Below are 15,468 nucleotides of genomic sequence, written 5' to 3'. Positions count from 1 at the left end.
TCTCCTAGGCTCAAGCAATCCTTTCACCCCAGCCTCCCAAAGTGCTGGGATTGCAGGGATCAGCCACCACGCCTGGCTCTTCTATGTCTTAATCACCACATTACAATTGAAGACTCTTGCTTACCAACATATTTCATATGGTAGCTCTCAGATTTTCTTGGTTCTTAGGGCTGCCTGCTTCCTCTGGTGGGTGAAAGGGCCCGTGAGCCACCAAACACATACTCTCACTCTCATCCTCACTACATATTTTTTCTCAGAATTGGATGAAAAGATGATGCTAGTTTGGTTACAATACCAGTAAAAACTATACCTGTCAAAGTTTTTTTTTTTTTTTTTTAAAGTCACGAGGCCATGGCCGGGTGCGGTGGCTCAAGTCTGTAGTTGCAGCACTTCGGGAGGCCAAGGCGGGTGGACCACGAGGTCAGGAGATCGAGACCATCCTGGCTAACATGGTGAAACCCCATCTCTACTAAAAATACAAAAAAAAAGTAGCCAGGCGTGGTGGCGGGCGCCTGTAGTCCCAGCTACTCAGGAGGCTGAGGCAGGAGAATGGCGTGAACCCGGGAGGCGGATCTTGCAGTGAGCTGAGATCATGCCACTGCACTCCAGCCTGGGTGACAGAGCAAGACGCCGTCTCAAAGAAAAATAAAAAGGTCATGAGGCTGGGCACGGTGGCTCACGCCTGTAATCCCAACACTTCCGGAGGCTGAGGTGGGTAGATTACTTGAGGTCAGGAGTTTGAGACCAGCCATACATAGCGGCCAACATAGTGCAACCCCATCTCTAGTAAAAATACAAAAAATTAGCTGGGGCCTGGTGGTACACACCTGTAATTCCAGCTACTCGGGAGGCTGAGGCACGAGAATCACTTGAACCCGGGAGGTGGAGGTTGCAGTGAGCTGAGACTGCACCACTGCACTCCAGTCTGGGTGACAGAGCAGGACTGTGTCTCAAAGAAAAAAAGAGTCACGAATCACTGGGAGAATCTTTTCAGGGACCTTTGGACCAGATTTTTATTACCGGGATAGATGTGTACCTCAAATAATAAACTAGTAGTGAGTTGGAATTTGGTATGAACCTGTTGTGGTTGTCATTTGAGAAAGGAAGGCACAGGCACCTCTCTGCAGCATTTCAGAGATTATAACCCAACGCCCTCTGTATTTCCCCACACTTTTCAGAAAACGCTGGAACCAGTAAAACATCCTGTGGCCAATTTGCCTATTTTATACATTTTTACTTTGTTTTTATACCCTTTTTCTTACACATTTAAAAAAAAATTTTATCTTACACATTTTTAAAAAAATGAAATTTACTGTGGAATTTTGTGAATCCCACATTGTGATTTTGTTTGTTGTCTGCTGAATTTCATTCTGATCATGAGTGAGCATGGGCAGTGAGGCCTGGTGTAACCAGGGTTTTTCCCCTGCTGTTTCAGCCGATTCTTATATCCTGGAAAGAATGGCAGACTTGGAGACTTCTTCGGAGACCCTGGCAACCCTCCTGAATTTAATCCCTCAGGGAGTAAAGATGGAAAATACGAACTTTTAACCTCAGCGAATGAAGTTATTGTTGAAGAGATTAAAGATCTAATGACCAAAAGTAACAGCTTTTAAAAATTGTTATTTTGCAAATAGGGTTGATTTTGGAGGTCCTTTAGGCTTTAAGTTAAAAGATGTGGGTTCTTTATATTGTATGCCTGCATGTTCTCTCTTTTTAAAAATCATTTTCATCAAAGTCGGTTCATTATTTGCTTAGCCTCTACGGCATTTGACACTGCTGACCAGCCTTTACTTCTTGAAACATGTCTTTTGGCTTCTAAGAATGCCCTGTGACCTGTTTTTCCTCTTTTCTTGAAACATTACTTCATAGTCTCTATTTCTGGCTTTTCCTTCATCTTGTCTCTTAAAATACGTTTTTAATTTGACACATGATTTTCATCTTTTCTCCCTCTGTATGTTCTTACCCACTTTTGCCTTTAATTATCTTTTATATGTGGACACTTTACAACTTTGTCTCTAACCCAGACTTTCTTTCATGCTCAAATGCCTCCATTTCAGCGTCCCACAGTCTCTTGACATGGCCCAGGCTAGTCTCATTATCTTTGCTCACCACCATTTCCATTCTATTTCTGTCAGCCCCCATCCACCTAGTTTTCTAAACTTAAAGCTTTCATTTTTAACTCCTCCTCACATCCAACATCTAATCAGCTACAAAATCCTAGTTGTTTAGCCTCAGAAGTGTTCTCAGAATCCCACTCCTTATTGTCATCTTTTTATTTTTAAAAATTTTTATAGAGATGGGGTCTTGCTATGTTGCCCAGGCTGGTCTGGAACTCTTGAGCTCAAGCTATCCTCCTGCCTCTGCCTCCCAAAGTGCTGGGATTACAGGCATGAGCCACCGCACCCAGCCCCCATCCCTATTGTCATCTTTTTTTTTTTTGAGATGGAGTTTCGCCCTCGTCGCCCAGGCGGGAGTGCAATGGCGCGTGATCTCAGCTCACTGCAACCTCTGCCTTCCGGGTTCAAGTAATTTTCCTGCCTTAGCCTCCCAAGCAGCTGGAGTTACAGGCGCGTACCACCACACCCGGCTAATTTTTAATGTTTTTAGTAGAGACGGGGTTTCACCATGCTGGCCAGGCTTATCTCGAACTCCTGACCTCAGGTGATCCATCCGACTCGGCCTTCCAAAGTGCTGGGATTACAGGTGTGAGCCACCACACCCAGGCCCCATCCCTTATTGTCATCTTGATCAACCTCAGCACTGTTGACATTTTGGGCTGGATAATTCTTTGTTGTGGCAGCTGTCCTATGCGTTATAGGATGTTTAGCACCATTTCTGGCCTTGGACCATTAGACACCATAATACCCCCAGTTGTGACAACCAGATATGTCTTCAGACATTGCAGATGCCCCCTGTAGGGCACATTCACCCCACGTTTAGAGCCACTGCTCTAGATGATTGTTACAGCTTCTAACTGGTTTTCTGACTCCTGTCTTCCCAGTCAAGTCTTTGCACTCAGCCTCCAGAGTTATCATCTTAAAAATCAAAGCTGCTATTCCTGGGCCCATAGGCCTTTCCTGGCTCCCTTCTGCCTACAGGTGATGGTTTCCAAACCTTAGCCTGAATCAGAATCACCTGAGGGAAAAGACAATTCTATAGAGACAGCAAGTTGGTTAGTGGTTGCCCAGGGCTGGGCAGAGACTCGGGAGTGATTGCAAATGGGCCCAAGTGATCTTTTGGTGTAATAGGAGACTGTTCTAAAATTGGATTGTGATGATGATTGCATAATTGTAAATTTACTAAAAATAATTAAATTGCATCCCTAAAAGTACTTTTAGACCAGAATTTATGGTTTGTAAATTATAAACCTGTTAAAAAATCAGCTGGAAGTCTTGTTAAAACAGTGTCAGGCCCCACTAAGTTTCCAATTCACTGGATCTAGGGAGGTCCAGAGACTTTATAGTTCTATTACAGTCCCAGGTGGTGCCCCTATAGCTGGTTCCAGAATCTCACTTTGAGAGTCACTGGCCTCCAGGATGAAGTCTCAGCTCAGCTTCACAGTATAGTGTTCAAGACCTTTTCTGGTCTGACCTCACCCATGGGGCATCAGTTCTCCTGGACCAGCTCTAAGCTAGCTTGCACAGAGTGTCAATCTGGGCTCCTTGCCCTCTTGAGCTGTAGTTTTAGGATTTTGATATCTTGAGTGACTTTTTTCACCCAGGGCACCAAAAAAGTGGCAAACTCCTCCCTGCTTCTCATGGCTAGAGGAAAGAGTTTCTCCAGTCTTCCCTGCACTGGCTGAGCACAGAGGGTGATGGGAAGGAGGGGATGGTGGGAGAGGGAGGGCAGGGGGCCTCAGAGCCTTTTACTCTGTCCAGGCTGCTAGACTTATGCGTGACATTTTTTACCACATAGATCACGAATAAACTGGAACCTTTCCAAGTAAAAACAGGACCTTTTTGTGTGTGTGTATGGTAAAGTACAAATAACAAAATTTGCCATTTTACCGATTTTTAGAATTTCTAATGTAAAATTTACTTACCATAAAATTTACCATTTTGACAATATTTAAGTGTACATACAGTTCAGTAATGTTGAGTATATTCGCCTTGTTTTGCAATCATCACCACCGTCCATCGCCAGAACTTTTTCATCTTTACAAACTGAAATTCTGTACCCGTTAAACGGTAACTCCCTGTTCCTCCTCACCCTCCCGCTAGCCCCTGAACAAACACCAGGATGTTTTACATTGAGAAAAGGTTAAAAAGTTGCTTAGTTAACCATTACCAAGAACACATTGCTATGTTTTTAAACCTAGTTTGAAAATGTCTTGTTTGATTTCATTCATGAAGAGTGTTTTGGTTTGAAAGCATACTTAGTTCAGGAAAGCACCCAATTATTTTAGTTCAAGAAAGTACTTAAAAATTCCCTTTTAAATATTTTCTGTTATTTGCAGGTGACATAAAGGGTCAACATACAGAAACTTTGCTGGCAGGATCCCTGGCCAAAGCACTTTGCTGTATCCTTGGTGTCTGAATCATTTAAAGGTGTCTTCTGTAATAAACATATCTTAACTTGTGATATTTCTTAGAACCTTGGGTGCTCATTAATGGGAGGTGTGAGTACTCTCAACTGAAGGGTAATTTAAAAACAATAGTTTATATTGGTTTTGAATTTTTCTTTTTTTGAGACAGAGTCTCACTCTGTCAACCCAAGCTGAAGTGCAGTGGCACAATCTTGGCTCACTGCAACCTTCGCCTCCTGGATTCAAGCAATTATCTTGCTTCAGCCTCCCAAGTAGTTGGGACAGGTGCCCGCCATCACACCCGGCTAAATTTTTTTGTATTTTTAGTAGAGATGTAGTTTCACCAAGTTAGCCAGGCTGGTCTTGAACTCCTGACCTCAAGTGATCCACCAACTTCGGCCTCCCAAAGTGCTGGGATTACAGGCCACTGTGCGTGGCTGGCTTTGAAATGTTTTTTAAGACAAGCTGTAAAAACTGGAAATGGGGAAGAGTGAGAAAACTCTAGCTTCTCCATTATGTCTTTCTGCCTGCAGGAAACACTGCTTCAGGGTGCTTTCTTGTTTCTTATTTTGATAAATTCAGACTTTTTAAACATTTTCATTTTCTTCTTGATTTTTAAAAGCCGTTTAGGAGCCCTGAAGCTTAATAAATGAGTGGCCACTTCTCCATAGGTGAACAGGTGGTTTTGCATGTAGCGTAGGGCAATACCTTTCCATTTTATCTGTGTGATGTTTTCTCAGTCTTATGGCATTAATTTTTAGGGGAGGGGCAGTATTGAGTGATTATTTTGTCCTGGAGTGTGATGTGAGTTGCCTGAACATCTCTGTAAATCAGTACTTCTTGTCCCAGGATTCAAATTTAGGACATGGTGGATAACAACAGGACAGTCACGTGTTGCGAATTTAGGACACGGTAGATAACAACAGGACAGTCACATGCTGCGAATTTAGGACACGGTAGATAACAACAGGACAGTCACGTGTTGTGAATTTAGGACACGGTAGATAACAACAGGACAGTCACATGCTGCGAATTTAGGACACGGTAGATAACAACAGGACAGTCACGTGCTGCGAATTTTAACTTTCTGGGACAGAGATTATATTTTGGTTAGATTACAAAGCCCAGTTGACTGCAGAGTTAGTAACTGAAAACCCCCAATCACTCTCGTGTATTTATCTTGGTAAGTGGAGCATTTCCCTTCTTAGCTGGGTAGATGCTGGGTTTATTTAAAATTGGAGGTTATATTTCTTTTTACTATAAATACTTATGAAGTAAAATAATATTTTTGTATTCCTTAATGTTAAGAAATTAAGACATTCACAGAATGAACAAGGAAATTAAAGGTAAGAGCCTGCATTTTCCTATGAGAACTAGAATCCTACTTATTTTACTAGTATTTATTTGCTGGACTGTTTAAAAATTGGTTAGGAAACCATATATGATTAATAAGATCTAGTTAAATTTTTTTCTGCTTTTTTCTCTTTATAGATAATCAGGAAATGAAGTCAAGGATATTGGTAAGATTAAAAAATCATTACTTTTTTATATGACAACTGTAGATAATTAGAAAACATAATGGGAGGCTGGGTGTGGTGGCTCACACCTGTAATCCCAGCACTTTGGGAGGCCGTGGTGGGCAGATCACTTGAGGTCAGAGCTCGAGACCAGCCTGGCCAACATGGTGAAACCCCGTCTCTACTCAAAATACAAAAATTAGCTGAGTGTGGTGGTGCATGCCTATAGTCCCAGCTGCTCAGGAGCCCGAGGCAGGAGAATCGCTTGAACCTGGGAGACGGAGGTTGCAGTGAGCCGAAGGTTGCAGTGAGCCGAGATTGCGCCACTGCACTCTAGCCTGGGTAACAGAGTGAGACTCCGTCTCAAAAAAAAAAAAAAAAAAAAGAAAACATGATGGGAAATAAAACCCATTTATAGTAGGAGCAAAAAATATTAACTATCCAGGATTCGTTTAACAAGCAATGTGTAAAACTGATGATAAGGAAAACTTAAATTCTGAGAGAGAGAGAAGAATAAATGGAGAGCCATATTTTGTTCTTGGTTGTCAGTTTTCCCAAAACCATTCTGTAAATTCTATTTACAATCTCAGTCAGAATATCAGGGAGGTTTTTTTTTTTCCTGGCAGCGTGGGGAGATATAAAAAAGAAATTCAAGGCGAGTGTAGTGGCTCACGCCTATAATCCCAGCACTTTGGGAGGCCAAGGCGGACAGATCAAGAGGTCAGGAGTTTGAGACCATCCTGACCAATATGGTGAAATGCCATCTCTACTAAAAATACAAAAAATTAGCTGGGTGTGGTGGTGGGCACTTGTAGTCCCAGCTACTAAAGAGGCTGAGGCATGAAAATCGCTTGAACCTGGGAGGTGGAGGTTGCAGTGAGCCAAGATTGCGCCCCTGCAGTCCTGCCTGGGCTACAGAGCAAGACTCCATCTCAGAAAAAAAAAAAAAAAGAAATTCAACAGTTTATCTGGAAGAATAAATTTAAAAGAATAGTCAGGAACTTTCTGAAAAGGATTAGTAAGTAGGAACTTGCTGCATTAGTCCTTATAACACAATGTAGAGCAAGTCACTGTGTGGTAGTAGCACAGAGCACACAAACAAAATAGGAAAGACTAGAGTCCAGTAGTCAAACCATGTACATGGGAGAACTGGACTTGTCACAGAGGAAGCACTTCAAATTAGTGGGGAGAAAATGAGTTGCTCAGTAAAAGGTGCTGGCCCAACTGATTGGCCATTTGGGGAAAAACAGAGCTTGTTCCTTGTCTCACCACTTACACTTAAATATATTCTAGTAAAGATCAAACATTTCAGTGTAAAGGTTCAAGTCATAACAGTACTAGAAGAAGGCTGGGTGCAGTAGCTCACGCCACCGCACCCGGCCATAAATTCATTGTTAAAAGTCAAGCTTTAGAAAAACAGGTAGAAAACGAGCAGTCTGCAAAAGCAAAAGGTCAGTTTTAGCATTTGAAAATATGTTCAGTCTTATACTAGTAAGCAAAGAAATGTCAAGTAATTGGCCGGGCGTGGTGGCTCATGCCTGTAATCCCAACACTTGGGGAGGCCGAGGCAGGTGGATCACAGTTGTTTAGTGCAAATGAAAAAGCTGGCAGTTCCCTGGGTTGGTGGTGATGTTGGGGATTGGTTATTCTCATGCATTGCTGATGGGAGGATAAATTGGTAAAAATTTTTCTGGGGTGCATTTTGGTAATCTGTATCAAAATTAAATGTGCATACACTTTAGTAATCACTGCTTATTTTCCGGAGGTAATTAGAGAGCTGTGTAGAGAGTATATGAGGGTGTCATCAGAACATTGTTTAAAACCGAGAACTGGAAACTGCTTAAATAGTGGAAATTTATGAAGTCTGCAAGAAGCATATATTCTAGAAGTATATATTCTAATTCATTGACATTAGAATATTTTTTCCCACATTTATTGTGGACTGAAAAAGCAGGTTGCAGAATGCTAAGTAATCATCCTGACACGTGTGAGTGTGTGTATTTTGGATGTGTGTGTATTCTGGGTATGTGTATGTGTGTATATTTTGGATGTGTGTGTGTTTTGGGTGTGTGTATGTATTTGGGGTGTGTTTGTGTGTTTTGGGTGTTTTTGGGGTTTGTGTATATTTTATGTGTGTATTTGGGGTATGTGTATTTTAAAGGGTGTGTATTTCGGGGGTATGCTTTGGATGTGTATTTTTTGGGGGTGTGTTTATTGGTTGTGTGTGTGTGTTTTGGGTGTGTGTATTTTGAGGGTGTACTTTTGGGGTGTGTATATTTTGAGTGTGTATGTATTTCGGGTGTGCGTACCTGTGTATTTTGGGTGTGTATATATTTTGGATGTGCATACCTGTGAATTTTGGGTGTATGTGTATGTATTTGCGGTGTGTGTATTTTGGGTGTGTGTGTATTTTGGGGTATTTTGGGGGGTGCGTGTATTTTTGGGGGTGTGTGTATTTTGGGGGTTCATGTGTGTATTTTGGGTGTGCATGTGTATATTTTGGGTGGGTAGGTGTGTGTAATTTGGGAGTGTGTATTTTGGGGGTGTGTGTATTTTGGGTGTGTGTGTGTATATGTATTTTATGTATGTTTGTGTTTGTGTTTTAGGTGTGCATGTATATACCTGCCCACGTAGGTGCTCCCCAGAAGGAGTTCATCAAACCCTTACATGGACTGTCCTTGGGTGGTAGGATTTTGGGGGAAATGTTAGTGTCATCTTTATACTTTCAGTATCATTTAGCAATGATAAATGGGAAGACAAACTGGAGTAATGTTGGCTGTGGTTCGCAATATATTATGTGACATTGGTGTGAGAGAACTGGGATGTGCCTGGGCAGAATTAACATGACTGTGATTTTCAGGTGATTAAGGCTGCAGAAGACAGTGCGTTGCAGTATATGAACTTCATGAATGTCATCTTCGCAGCACAGAAACAGGTGACCTGAGAGCCTGCCATTTAAAGTATTTGTTTCATAATGAAGGAGTCAGTTTCATTTTTTGAATGCTGTATTCTGAGGTATTCTGACTACGTAACCTTATGAATGGGCAAAGAATGTTCTAGTCTTTTTTCTATTTTGGGTCTTGGACCACTTGAGAATCTGATGCATTCCCAGAACAATGTGCACTCAACCACAGTTTTGCATAGAGTTTCATGGTATTCAGGTAATCTTTAGCCCATCCATAGACCCTATGCCAAGAATCCCTGGTTTGACAGTTTGCTGTATAAACCTTGCCTCAATTTCTTTATCTTTTTGCTGTGGTGAAATCTATAAAGATTCAATATTTTTACTTTGCAAAGAGTTGAAATGTACAGATGTAGTATAATACATTTTCTTCTTTGATGTATTTATAAAAAAAGAAAACCTTCTTAAAACTTCAGTGTTAGCCGGGTGAGGTGGCTCATGCCTGTAATCCCAGCACTTTGGGAGGCCGAGGTGGGCTGATCACAAGCTCAGGAGATTGAGACCATCCTGGCTAACATGGTGAAACCCTGTCTCTACTAAAAATACAAAAAGTAGCTGGGTGAGGTGGCGGGCGCCTGTAGTCCCAGCTACTCAGGAGGCTGAGGCAGGAGAATGATGTGAACCCGGGAGGCGGAGCTTGCAGCGAATGGAGATCACGCCACAGCCCTCCAGCCTGGGCAACAGAGCTAGACCCCGCCTCAAAAAAACAAAACAAAACTTCAGTTTTAACATAAAATGCTGCTGTAGCCATGCATAATGTTCTGTGTTGTGGAGTGGCAGCATGATGTAGTGAAAAGAGCCTGAACTTCGGAGACAGGCCAAGTAGGGTGAGCGCTTTCCCACCCGCTGGCTCTGTGACCACAGCCCAGCCATGTCCTGGGTGCTTCAGCTGCCAAATGCAAATATCTGCCGTTGAGAGTCACGTTGCGTAGTGAGTGAGCTATTTTAAGCGTAGACTATGGCATGTAGTAGGTTCTCAGTATAGGGTAATCATTACTGTTATTTCTGTAATACTTTCAAAACGTTTCTTTCAGAATATTTTGATTGATGCCTGCGTTTTAGATTCCGACTCCGGGCTCCTCCAACAGGTATGTTTTAAAACCATGCTTTGTGTGGGTGATTATGAGAATTAGTGATTTTTATAGTGATTACAATTTAAAATGAAAGTGCTTTGGGTATATTGGGTTAAATACAGTATGTTATTGAACGTGATTTTATCTATTTATTTCCCCCTTGCGTGTGGAGCAGCTGGAACATTTTAAATTACATATTGCCTGCATTCTATTTCCGCTGGGCAGCACTGTCAGACGATGCTTTTTAATGAAAAAGACAAAAACTGAATTTTACTTTAACCCAAAGGAAACAAAACCCTAAAGTAAGTCTGAAGAAATTACTGAGTTTTTGTTAGATGTTTTTTGGCCACAAATGTTGTTTCCTAAAGGATCAGTTACAAGCACAAAACTGTGACAAACCCTGAATTTAGGTTGCTGCTGGGGATGAAGGATGGGGAGAGCGAGGTCCAATGGGAAAATTCACAGGCTTCAAAGGTTCTGAAACTCTACTGTTTCTTCAGCTTGATCATAGGTATATGATCTTCATTCGATTATTTAAACCATACTTACACATTATGTATACAGACTCTTGTACGTATTGTATTTCAGTAGTAAAAATTCAAAAAGTTTGAATTCATTTCTTAGCAACACATTTCAGTCTACACATTGTCTGTTAACTCCAAGACGATCTTGTGTCTGCCATGAATTCACATACCAGCTCTACCTCCTTGGCCCTCACATTCATTTCTCTAGTCCAGTCCCAGACTGTCCTGAGTTCCAGACTTGCAGAATCAGCCGTGTATGTAGTACCTCCTCTTGGATGTCTGGCAGACATCTTCAGCATCATGTGTCCAAACCAGAGAGCTCTTGGTTGGTCCTCTCAGCCTCTTCCTGCCCCATCTCCCTAAGTGGCAGTGCAGTTGACTCAGCAGCTCAGGCAAAAACCTGACTCTTCCTTGTCTCTTCTCTTCCCTCCTTTCATAACCATGAGCAAATCCTGTTGATTCCACCTTTAAAATATATCCTGGCTGAGGTCCGGCATGGTGGCTCACACCTGTAATCCCAGCACTTTGGGAGGCTGAGGTGGGTGGATCACAAGGTCAGGAGATCAAGACCATCCTGGCTAACACGGTGAAACCTCGTCTGTACTAAAAATACAAAAAATTAACCGGGCTTGGTGGCGGGCGCCTGTAGTCCCAGCTACTCGGGAGGCTGAGGCAGGAGAATGACGTGAACCCAGGAGGCAGAGCTTACATGAGCTGAGATTGCACCACTGCACTCCAGCTTGGGCGACAGAGCAAGACTCTATCTCAAAAAAAAAAAAAAAAAAATATATATATATATATATATGCATGTATATATATCCTGGGTGAGCTCAGGAGTTCGAAGCTGCAGTCAGCTATGATCATGCTACTGCACTCCAGGGAAACCCTGTCTCCCTTTTTTAAAAAAAATAAATAAATGTTGAAAGTTGGTTCTCAGAACAGCTGTTAGAATGAAGCTTTTAAAATACAAGGTTGGTGCAAAAGTAATTGCGGTTTTTGCCTTTTTTTTTTTTAACAGTAAACACCGCAATTACTTTTGCACCAACCTAATATAAATTAGAACCTGTTGCTCACTTGCTTAAAACCCCCCCATGGCCTATTATCACACGTCGACTAAAACCCAGAGTCAGGGCCTGCCAGGGCCTTCCTTGCTGAGGCTCCTGGGAAGCTTTTGCCCGGCATCTTCCACACTCTCCCTGTTCAGTCTGGCCCCACTGCCCTGCCCCGTTGCTATTGTCTGAAACAGGCCTGCTTCGGCCAGAGGGGCGATGCACTTGCTGTTCTCTCTGCTTGCAAGCTCTTCCCGCAGGTATTTGCATGGCCTACTCCCTACCTGCCTTCAGGTCTCTACTTCTGTGTCACCTCCTCAGAGAAGCCTTCCCTGACCACCATTGTTAGTGTTACTCCCTCTCCCCTTAGCCTACTTTATTTTTTTTCATAGAAATGATCATAACCTATAACATCATTTTTGCATTTACTTGCCTGATTTACTCTCTGCCTTCTCCACTAGAATGTTAACTTCACGAGGATGGACTCCGTGATGTTTATTGCTGTAACCCTGCACGGTGCTCTAAAACAGTTGTTAAATGTGTAAATGAATCGAACAGACCAACTGAACCAGGACGGGACTATCAGAGGAGCCTCAGGGTCCTAGGATCAGAGCTAGGGTTTTCAGTGTAAACGGAAGCACTGCCGTGTCAAAGCGAGAAAGCTGTGTTTATCAAATGAATAGATGAGTGATTGTTGGGAAAAACCATGAACATGGACAGGGAACCTTAGTGTCAGCAACCAGGAGAGCGCGAGTGTTTTGTGTCTTTGGAACACTCTGAAGATAGCAAAAGCTTAGAAAAAGAGGACCAAATTCAAAAGAGTGTTATTTTTATTTTATTTTATTTTGAGACAGGGTCTTGCCCTTGCCCTGGCTGGAATGCAGTGGCGTGATCATGGCTCACTGCAGCCTCATCCTCCCCAGCTCAAGTGATCCTCCAACTCAGTCTCCTGAGTATCTGGGATCACTGGCATGCACTACAATGCCTGGCTAATTTTGTAATTTTTTGAGACGGAGTTTCGCTCTTGTAGCCCAGGCTGGAGTGCAATGGTGTGATCTTGGCTAACTGAAACCCCAACTCCTGGGTTCCAGCGATTCTCCTGCCTTAGCCTCCCAAGCAGCTGGGATTACAGGTACCCGCCACTACGCCCAGCTAATTTTTGTATTTTTAGTAGAGACAGGGTTTTACCCTGTTGGCTAGGCTGGTATCGAACTGCTGACTTCAAGTGATCTGCCTGCTTTGACCTCCCAAAGTGCTAAAATTACAGGGATGAGCCACCTCGCCCAGCCTAATTTTTTAAATTTGTTGTCGAGACAGGGTTTCACTATGTTGCTCAGGCTGGTCTTGAATTCCTGGGCTCAAACAGTCCTGAAGCCTTGGCCTCCCAAAGTGATGGGATTACAGGCATGAGCCACTGCACCTAGACAAAAAAGTGTTATTTCTTAAAGAGAACAGAATAAAGCCATCTCACAGTTTCTTTTTACATAATAAAATTAACAAAATACAATGAAAACAAATCTCATAAAAATTAAAAATTTTTGTGCTTCCAAGCTAAAAAGACAACTGGGAGAGATATTTGCAAATGATGTATCTGATAAAGGGACTAGTATTCTGATTATATAAAGAATTCTTGCCGGGCGCGGTGGCTCAAGCCTGTAATCCCAGCACTTTGGGAGGCCGAGACGGGTGGATCACGAGGTCAGGACATCGAGACCATCCTGGCTAACACCGTGAAACCCCGTCTCTACTAAAAAATACAAAAAACTAGCCGGGCGAGGTGGCGGGCGCCTGTAGTCCCAGCTACTCGGGAGGCTGAGCCAGGAGACTGGCCTAAACCCGGGAGGCGGAGCTTGCAGTGAGCTGAGATCTGGCCACTGCACTCCAGCCTGGGTGATAGAGTGAGACTCCGTCTCAAAAAAAAAAAAAAAAGAACTCTTAAAATTCAAAAATAAGACAAATAACTCACTTCAAAGTGGGTCAAGGATTTGAACAGATATTTCTCCAAAGATCTGCAAATGGCCAAGAAGCACATGAAAAGATCTTAATATCGTTACCAACCAGGGAAGTGCAAATCAAAACCACAATGAGCTAATACTTCACTCCACTAGGACAGCAGTAATCCAAAAGTCAGCTAATAATAAATGTTGGTGAGGATATAGAGAAGTTGGTTCCCTCCTACATTGCTGCTAGAAATGTAAAATGGTATAGCCACTTCAGGAAACAGTTCAGAACTTCCTGGAAAAGTTAAACATAGAATTACCATGTGACTGGCGAAACCCCGTCTCTACTAAAAATACAAAAATTAGCTGGGCGTGGTGGTGCATGCCTGTAATTCCAGCTACTCGGGAGGCTAAGGCAGGAGAATCGCTTGAACGCGGAAGCAGAGGTTGGAGTTAGCCAAGATTGTGCCTGGGCAGCAGAGCAAGACTCTGTCAAAATAATAAAAATAAATAATAATAATAATAATTTGCGGTGTCATATCCTCCTCTGATTTTGTAGACCTGAGGCATTGCTGGTGAGAATCCCATTCCTCTGGAAACCCTAGGTAAGTGTGAGTTTAGCAGCAAGCCCTCTGTGTCTTGCAGGCTTGTGACATCACGGGAGGACTGTACCTGAAGGTACCTCAGATGCCCTCCCTTCTGCAGTATTTGCTGGTAAGGAGACAGCAGTGGTGACCCTGATGCCTGTAGGGAAGGATGACCTCTGTGTCCTGGGAAAGGAATGGAAGCAGGATGGCTGGTGCTAGTACTTGGGAGAAAGCAATAAATGCAGGCGTTGGAGTTCCAAGGCCTAGAAGGGTGGGGCTTCACGTTATTTTTTTCCCATGTTTTAAATAAAAGTTTCTTTTGTTTGTTTGTTTGTTTTACAGTGGGTCTTTCTTCCCGATCAAGATCAGAGATCTCAGTTAATCCTCCCACCCCCAGTTCATGTTGACTACAGGGCTGCTTGCTTCTGTCATCGAAATCTCATTGAAATTGGTTATGTCTGTTCTGTGTGTTTGTCAAGTAAGTTCATGTACCTAGTTTTTCTTTTTTTTCTATGTTGGGGGGCAGGAAAACAGTTTCTCAACTGTGTTGTTTTTCAGCCACTCCATTGTTTCTTTTTTTTTTTTTAATTTACAGTATTCTGCAATTTCAGCCCCATTTGCACTACGTGCGAGTAAGTATCTTTGAGATTGTGTGGGTGGCTAGTACTTCACAGCTCTAGAATATTAAAAAATGTTTTCCTCTCTGTCATTTCAGGACAGCCTTTAAGATTTCTCTGCCTCCAGTACTGAAAGCCAAGAAAAAGAAACTGAAAGTGTCTGCCTGAGGATAAAATACTTTCCCCATCTTTTAGAACTGTTAATAGAAATTACATAGCAGATTCTTTGTTGGGAAGACTAAAAAAAATAAAGATAGATATAGGATAATTTTTAATGTAGTGACCTTACAGAAAATATTTCCCAAACATCCTTTTTATCCTGTGCTTCCGGAGGACTGATTTGTTTGAGGGAGCCATTCTATGCAGTATATCCTAAAATATTCTATGACTGGTTGCTGTCCAGAAAGGGGCAAGAAAGCACATGTTTGTGGCTTTCATCTTATAGATGGGATGACTGTTAGTCAAAGTCAGCTTGTCATGATTGATTATAGGCTTTCTAACCTACTACCTGAATCCAGGTCCTTGTTGTGAAATGCATGGCATGGGAAATTTGAACGTAGCTTTGTAAAAGGACTGTTTGTAGAGTAATGGCATTAATCAACATAGAACGTCTTATTTGAATCAACAGTTACCTGCAATAGTCATGTAAATAAAATTCTTATTGTTTAAATTGA

General features: G+C 42.4%; 1 protein-coding gene across 3 annotated transcripts in view; it reads left to right on the top strand.

Moving 5' to 3' along the window:
• GTF2H3 (general transcription factor IIH subunit 3) overlaps positions 1-15,468 on the top strand; it is a 27,910-nt gene extending 12,442 nt beyond the window's left edge. For 2 of the 3 annotated variants that reach the window (XM_033220165.1, XM_033220167.1), the window contains 10 exons: positions 1,436-1,599; positions 4,457-4,519; positions 5,842-5,871; positions 6,017-6,045; positions 8,903-8,977; positions 10,039-10,092; positions 14,236-14,304; positions 14,520-14,655; positions 14,773-14,809; positions 14,893-15,468. In XM_033220165.1, the coding sequence (XP_033076056.1) occupies positions 1,436-1,599; positions 4,457-4,519; positions 5,842-5,871; positions 6,017-6,045; positions 8,903-8,977; positions 10,039-10,092; positions 14,236-14,304; positions 14,520-14,655; positions 14,773-14,809; positions 14,893-14,962 (727 nt within the window). In that variant the 3' untranslated portion in view covers positions 14,963-15,468. Of the gene's footprint in view, positions 1-1,435; positions 1,600-4,456; positions 4,520-5,833; positions 5,872-6,016; positions 6,046-8,902; positions 8,978-10,038; positions 10,093-14,235; positions 14,305-14,519; positions 14,656-14,772; positions 14,810-14,892 lie in introns of all 3 variants that reach the window. The other variant, XM_033220168.1, reaches the window with a different exon arrangement.

This window comes from Trachypithecus francoisi, unplaced genomic scaffold (assembly GCF_009764315.1).
Source record: "Trachypithecus francoisi isolate TF-2019V2 unplaced genomic scaffold, Tfra_2.0 Lachesis_group11, whole genome shotgun sequence".
Taxonomy (NCBI): Eukaryota; Metazoa; Chordata; class Mammalia; order Primates; family Cercopithecidae; genus Trachypithecus; species Trachypithecus francoisi.
The sequence above is the reverse complement of the archived record's forward strand: the minus strand, read 5'-3'. Positions and strand labels throughout refer to the sequence as shown.